The sequence below is a fragment of the Papio anubis genome, chromosome X, assembly GCF_008728515.1.
Source record: "Papio anubis isolate 15944 chromosome X, Panubis1.0, whole genome shotgun sequence".
Lineage (NCBI taxonomy): Eukaryota > Metazoa > Chordata > Mammalia > Primates > Cercopithecidae > Papio > Papio anubis.
The window spans coordinates 81,368,025-81,375,590 of NC_044996.1; the positions used below are offsets into that span (position 1 = coordinate 81,368,025).

The 7,566-nt window shown below is 47.2% G+C and overlaps 1 protein-coding gene across 1 annotated transcript; it reads left to right on the plus strand.

Moving 5' to 3' along the window:
* The first annotated feature begins 250 nt into the window (after positions 1 to 250).
* On the plus strand, positions 251 to 3,799 carry P2RY4 (pyrimidinergic receptor P2Y4). Its single transcript, XM_021933069.2, has one exon. It carries the CDS (start codon positions 1,585 to 1,587, stop codon positions 2,680 to 2,682), a length of 1,098 nt encoding a protein of 365 aa, XP_021788761.1. The 5' UTR covers positions 251 to 1,584; the 3' UTR covers positions 2,683 to 3,799.
* The last annotated feature ends 3,767 nt before the right edge of the window (positions 3,800 to 7,566 follow it).

The window sequence follows — 7,566 nt, forward strand, 5'->3', positions numbered from 1 at the left end:
GCAAAAGTAGGCTCTCAGTAAATATTTGTGGTTTTAAAAAAAATTATTTATATTTGAGACAGGGTCTCACTTTGACACCCAGATTGGAGTGCAGTGGCGCGATCACAGCTCACTGCAGCCTCAACGTCCCAGGTTCAAGCACTCCTCCTGCCTTAGCCCCCCATATAGCTGGGACTTCAGGTGCATGCCACCACGCCCGACTAATTTTTTGTATTTTTTGTGGAGACAGGGTTTTGCCACGTTGTCCAGGCTTGTCTTGAACTCCTGAGTTCAAGAGATCTGCCTGCCTTTGTCTCCCATAAATATTTGTTGATTCTTTCCTGGATCATAGCTAGTGGCTTAGAGAGGCAACTTAAGCACAGCAATTAAGTCATGGATGCTAGAGCCTGATCCAAAGGCAGGCCTGCCTTGGTTCAAATCTTGACTCTACCACTAACTAGCAAGACACCTAAACTTTCTGTGCCTTCATTTTTTCATCAGCAGAGCAGAGACAATAATAGTACCTAGTTCACAGAGAACCTATGGAGTCATTAATAAGTATAAAGCACTTAGAAAAATGCCTGTCACATACTAAGTGCTATATAAGCATTCGTTGTAATGATATGCATATGAGATTGAGATTTGTATTAAATATCAGTAGTTTAGATTTTCTAAAATCTTTCAATGTGTTGTCCTGCATTTGCCCATGTGAAAATTCATTTCCCATGTTTCTGCTCACTTACACAGACTTGTATGATCCCCCTGTAATCTATCTCCAGGGGCCTGGCTCTTCATCGGTAAACTTGGATGTTTCCTCGTGTGCTTCCTCCTGCAGTCATTTCAAAGCTGTTAAATAGTAATCTCGCTGGGCCCCAGTTTCCCAATCTGTACAATGAGTAGGGTTGGACTAGGTCATTGTAAAGGGCCTTTCTAACTCTTTGGATCTCCCAGATGGGAGGAGGACAGGCCCCACCTCCAACTCCACCTCCTTGGATATGCCCTCTGGCTGCCAAGGGGAAAGGTGACAGAGTCAGCTGAGCTCAGCTTCAAGGGGACCAGGTAGGAGACGTGCCAAGGTTCTTGGGCAAGGGTGGCAATGGGGCTCCTGGGCTGTAGGCGGGCAGTGGGGAAGGTGTCATAGGTAAATGTCATCTGGAGACACTGTGACCAGGGCACTAGGAGAGGCGAAGGCACTGTGGGGAGAGACACTCCTCTTCCAGGGACACAGCTGTGATGAGGAGTCAGGAGACACTTTGTGTCTGGGTATCTTCCCACTTTGGATAGTGCTGGGAGGCCTCCACCCTCTTAAGCTAGCCAGGCTCTTAGGGACAGAGTGAGCTGCAGAGTGAGAACAACCCAAACCCACGGGCTGCCTGCCTGAGCCCCAGCACTGCCTGCTGCCCACCACTCCCCAAGCTGGACCAAGGGAGCTTGGGTAGGGGCCTGGCTAGCCTGAGTGCACCCAGATGCACTCCTGTCAGCTCTCTCTAGTGCTTCAACCACTGCTCTCCCTGCTCTCTGCGTTTTTTGCCCCAGCTCAGGGATAGGGGTGGGCAGGGAAATCCTGCCACCCTCACTTCTCCCCTTTCCATCTCCAGGGGGGCCATGGCCAGTACAGAGTCCTCGCTGTTGAGATCCATAGGCCTCAGCCTAGGTCCTGGCAGCAGTGAGGTGGAGCTGGACTGTTGGTTTGATGAGGATTTCAAGTTCATCCTGCTTCCTGTGAGCTATGCAGTTGTCTTTGTGCTGGGCTTGGGCCTTAACGCCCCAACCCTATGGCTCTTCATCTTCCGCCTCCGACCCTGGGATGCAACTGCCACCTACATGTTCCACCTGGCATTGTCAGACACCTTGTATGTGCTGTCGCTGCCCACCCTCATCTACTATTATGCAGCCCGCAACCACTGGCCCTTTGGCACTGAGATCTGCAAGTTCGTCCGCTTTCTTTTCTATTGGAACCTCTACTGCAGCGTCCTCTTCCTCACTTGCATTAGCGTGCACCGCTACCTGGGCATCTGCCACCCACTTCGGGCACTACGCTGGGGCCGCCCTCGCCTCGCAGGCCTTATCTGCCTGGCAGTTTGGTTGGTCGTAGCCGGCTGCCTCGTGCCCAACCTGTTCTTCGTCACAACCAGCACCAGAGGGAACACCGTCCTGTGCCATGACACCACTCGGCCTGAAGAGTTTGACCACTATGTGCACTTCAGCTCGGCGGTCATGGGGCTGCTCTTTGGCGTGCCCTGCCTGGTCACTCTTGTTTGCTATGGGCTCATGGCCCGTCGCCTGTATCAGCCCTTGCCAGGCGCTGCACAGTCTTCTTCTCGTCTCCGATCTCTTCGCACCATAGCTGTGGTGCTGACCGTCTTCGCTGTCTGCTTCGTGCCTTTCCACATCACCCGCACCATTTACTACCTGGCAAGGCTGTTGGAAGCTGACTGCCGAGTGCTGAACATCGTCAACGTGGTCTATAAAGTGACTCGGCCCCTGGCCAGTGCCAACAGCTGCCTGGATCCTGTGCTCTACTTGCTCACTGGGGACAAATATCGACGTCAGCTCCATCAGCTCTGTGGTGGTGGCAAGCCCCAGCCCCGCACGGCTGCCTCTTCCCTGGCACTAGTGTCCCTGCCTGAGGATAGCAGCTGCAGGTGGGCAGCCACCCCCCAGGACAGTAGCTTCTCTACTCCTAGGGCAGATAGATTGTAACACGGGAAGCCGGGAAGTGAGAGAAAAGGGGGTGAGTGCAGGGCAGAGGTGAGGGAACCCAATAGTGATACCTGGTAAGGCGCTTCCTCCTGTTTTCCAGGCTCTGGATAGAAGCCCTCGCCCTGAGGGTTGCAGGGAGACAGGGACATTATGGGTGATCTCATCTCTCATAACCCCTTCAGTTGCCCACTCTTTTTTAGCCAATGCCAGTCTTCTACTCCTTTCTCATTGTTTCTGTCCCTTCCTGGGGCCATTGATCCTACAAGTCTTCCTGAAAATCTTCCCCAGTCCTCTTTCCCTGTCCCATTTCCCCCACAGCCTCCTATAGCATGTGTTTCTCCAGCCAGACCAGAGCATTCAGCTGAAGGGGTGGATCAGGCAGAGTCATCTCAGGATTGGCCTGACGTATCTGATGGTGATAACCAGAATCAGGAAGTGGAGGCAACTTCCATATCACAGATGCCAAGGATGTGCCATATGCAGCACCCACACCAACTTCCTGGTTCTCCCTCAAAGACAGCATAGTCTTGCTTACCGAGGCACTGCAATAGGGTGTGATCCCAGGGAGCCTGCATGCCAGGGTCCCCGCATATAGCTGGGGGCCTGACACTGTTGAACTAGTGCGCAGCATGAATTAAAGTCCTGTGATGGGGTGGGGACCTTAGCTGATAACAGCCTTTAGGACAGGAATGGGACTGGACCTTCTTTATGATGTTTGCTCAGAACATGTATATGACAGCTCTCCTGTACTTAACGAAAGGACAAGTGGATGGCTCAGACTGAGGGGGTGGAGCTCTCATGTCTATGGCTGTAAGTTCCGGCATTGAGGAGTAGAGCAGATTTGTGCAGAGGATGGTGGTGACAGGAATTGACGCCCAGAACTAGCGTTTCACTGATCTCTCCCCTTTCTCTAGCTCCTGCCCCAAATAAATGATAAATCTGTCACCAGCTCTTTCAGATCAGGCTTCAGGACTTTGAGGCCAGGGTGGAGCACTAGGACTGGGAAGGTTCCTTTTAAAGTTTCCCACCCATTCATTGCTTCTCTCTTCCAGTGCCATCTTAGCACTTACAGGCTTATAGGATCAAGTTGCGGAGGGGAGCGGGGTGCATTGGAAATTGAGAAGCTAACCCCTAAGCCTTGGGAAGTAAGAATTTCTTGGCAGGCATTCTTTTTTTTTTTTTTTTGCTTGCATTTAATTTAATTTAATTTTATTTTATTTTATTTTTATTTTTTTTTTAAATTTATTTATTATTATTATACTGTAAGTTGTAGGGTACATGTGCATAACGTGCAGGTTTGTTACATATGTATACTTGAGAAAGGTGGGCTCACACTTACAGGCCTTCTCCCTTTGAAATCACCTTCCAGCCTGTTGGTCTCCTGAGTCAGATCCCAGCCTTGCCTTTCGTTTTTTCCCACCCTTGCTGACCTGTCTCTGATCTCTTACTTATCTAATGATACCAACTTCTTATTGGCTTCTAAGGGGTCTCTCTCCGTAGAGTAGGGCTGGGGCTGGACTGCAGAAAAAAATGACTTCAGTTTTCCTAAATTTCCCTTTTTGTTTTTTGAAAGGCTCCCACTTTCTCCCTAGATATCCAGGACCTTCTTGCTACGCAGGACTCCTGCCATTAGGAGTAAATGAACCAACTTTTTTCTCCTCTTCTTACTGGTTCTCCCAGTCTCACAGCCACTGTTACATACACTGTTCCTCATCTGCACTCTCTTCCTTTTATTCCTATGACCATGGCCTCTTTGCCCATCACCTCCCCTAACCTGCTGTCCCCACCCAGTAAAGCTGCTCTTTCCATCCCAACTGACTCAGGCCAATTTTCTCATCTGTTACTTTAGGGCTGTCTTCCCTTGCACTTTAGCTTTGAACACCTTGACTTTCACCTTGGGCCAATCTCCTTTCTTCTAGGACTGGAGGAAATTGCAGATGAAACCAGAGGACAAGGCTGGCTTGACTCACTAAAACTTCACATCCTGGAGCTACGTCTAAGCTCTCATTCCTCTTAGCCTGGTGTGTTCCTAGAGAACATTCCACAGCAGCTGTTTCCTGTCTTTTCCACCTCCACAAAGCCCCAAATTCATCTCCTTCTTGTGATCTCTTAAGAGAGTTACCTTGCCTCCTGCAAAACTGAGAAGCTCTAACGCTTCAACTTCCAGTTATCATTCATGATAACTACTCTATATTTGCCCTGTCTTTCTCCCTTTCTTCCCTGAAGTTCCCAGAATAAGAGGTGGTCCCCTTTCTTATTCCTTTGTTTACCTCTCTTCATTATTTCAAGTCTCTTCCATCACCCATTTTATCCCACCTTAAAAACAAACAAACAAACAAAAAAACAAAGCATTACCACTGACACCTTAACCCTGCTGTCGTTTGTCTTTTCTTTTCTTTTTTGTTTTTGAGACAGAGTCTTGCTCTGTCGCCCAGGGTGGAGTGCAGTGGCACAATTCTCGGCTCACTGCAACCTTCACTTCCCGGGTTCAAGTGATTCTCCTGCCTCAGCCTCCCGAGTAGCTGGGATTACAGGCATGCACCACCACGCCCGGCTAATTTTTGTATGTTTAGTAGAGACGGGGTTGCACCATGTTGGCCAGGCTGATCTCGAACTACCTACCGACCTCAAGTGATCTGCCCTCCTCAGCCTCCCAAAGTGCTGGGATTACAGGCGTGATTACACGCCTGGCCTAGAAACCTTTTATTGTAAATATTCTCCCTGGTTGCTATAGTCTTTCATGTCTATTATTTCAATTGCCTCATAAAATTATACCTGTCAGTAGATTACATTTTATTTGACTATTCTCCTATTATTGAATATTTAGATATATTTCAATTTTTCTGTGCTTTGAACATCTTAATGTGTATAGATTTTTTCTCCTTTGTAATTCTGTCTCTAGGATAAGTTCCCAGAAGCGGGATTACCAGACCAAAGAGCATGAACGTTTTTATGGATCATGATTGCCAAAAGGACTGCAAAAATTTTCCACACCACAATGACATATGAGTTGTTCCAGTTCCCTTGCAGTGCTAGCATTGGACTTTAGAAGAAATCTCTTTAGATGGTTAAATATTATTTTCATATTTTTTCATTTCTTTGATTACTCATGGGATTGAACTCTTTCCCATATGTTTACTCTTTGCATCTTTCTTCAGTTGGCACCCTAGTGGTATTCTGATATATCTAAATGTATTCTTTTTTTTTTTTTTTTTTTTTGAGATGGAGTCTCGCTCTGTTGCCTGGGCTGGAGTGCAGTGGCCGAATCTCAGCTCACTGCAAGCTCTGCCTCCTGGGTTTACGCCATTCTCCTGCCTCAGCCTCCCGAGTAGCTGGGACTACAGGCGCCCGCCACCTCGCCCGGCTAGTTTTTTTGTATTTTTTAGTAGAGACGGGGTTTCACCGTGTTAGCCAGGATGGTCTTGATCTCCTGACCTCGTGATCCGCCCGTCTCGGCCTCCCAAAGTGCTGGGATTACAAGCTTGAGCCACCACGCCCGGCCCATGTATTCTTTACTTAATATACATGCTATCCCTTTGTCATTATTTGATGTAAATATTTATCTTATTTATTGTGATACTTTTAATTTTAGTTCCTTATTTTATCCTCTCGCTTTGGAATTTCTCTCCTCATGCTTTTATCTCTCTGATTGCTTTCTATCTCCTTTGCTGACTTCTCTTTTGCTCCTTAAGTAAATAACATTCCTGAGATCGGTCACAGAGTCATAGCATTTGGGGATTATTTAATGCCCTTTGTTCATTGGACTGTTGATTTTGCCTTGGAGAGAACATACATGCAGGTGACTCATAGTCCTTGAGAGTACCTCAGAGATCATATAGGGTCTGCGCACTCCCTCACTTTACATTGAAGGAAATAGGCCCAGAGAGGTGGCTTGCCCATGACTCAGTAAGTTAGTGGCAGAGAAGAGGCAAAGTCCCAGGTCTCCTGACTCCCAGGGCTCCTTGTATACCATTACTTCAAGCCAACTCAATTCTAGGCCTTCCCTTCTCCCAACCTCCACCTCTACATCTTCAATTGCCTACTAGACAGTTTCACTTGGACCTTCCATTGTTAATTCCACCCCGAGATGTCAAAAGCAAAACTCCCTGAACCAGTTTGTCTACCTGTCTTGCTAATTTCTGTTCATGGCCTCTTCTTTCAAGTCAGCTAGGCTTGAAAACTCTCAGGCAAGTTCAACTCTTGTCTCTCCCTATTTCACAGGTTCTGACATTTCTTTCTTCATCTTGCCAATTACAATTGGCCTTCCTTTTAGTCTCAGCACTACCATTCTAATACTGGCTTTTGTCACCTTATCCCTGACTGTCATAGGCTCCTAACTAGTCTTCCTTATCTCCAATCTCTTCCCATCGAAAGGCATCCTCCAAAATGCATATTGCCAGATTAGTCTACCCACACACTGCTTTCAGAGTTTCACTGTCTGACTCAAAATTCTTTCATAGTTCACTATTGTCCACAAGACAAGTCAAAATCCTTTTGTCAGAAATTCAAGAGGGTCTTTTGAATCTTATTTTCCATTATCCCCCAGTAAAAGTCTCTCTTCCAGATCTAGCTAAATTTGTCTTTTCATTCTCTCTCCAAACAAGACTTGGGTTTTCTCACCTCTGTCTTTATTTTTCCTGTCCCCCACACTGGAATGCCCTCCCTTTCTTCTTGGGCTGCCCTTTTTCTATTCAGTTTCCAAGGCCAGGCTTTAGTCCTGCTTCCTGTTCGAGGCCTTCTCTGTTGACTCTTACCCACAGTGACCTTACAGGTCACTCCTAGAGCAATTATTGTCTCTGTCAGTCATTGGACACTTTTATTGTCTTCTAACATTACTTCTACTGTTATCTTGAATTGTTATTTAACTATTCATGTACTTTTGTC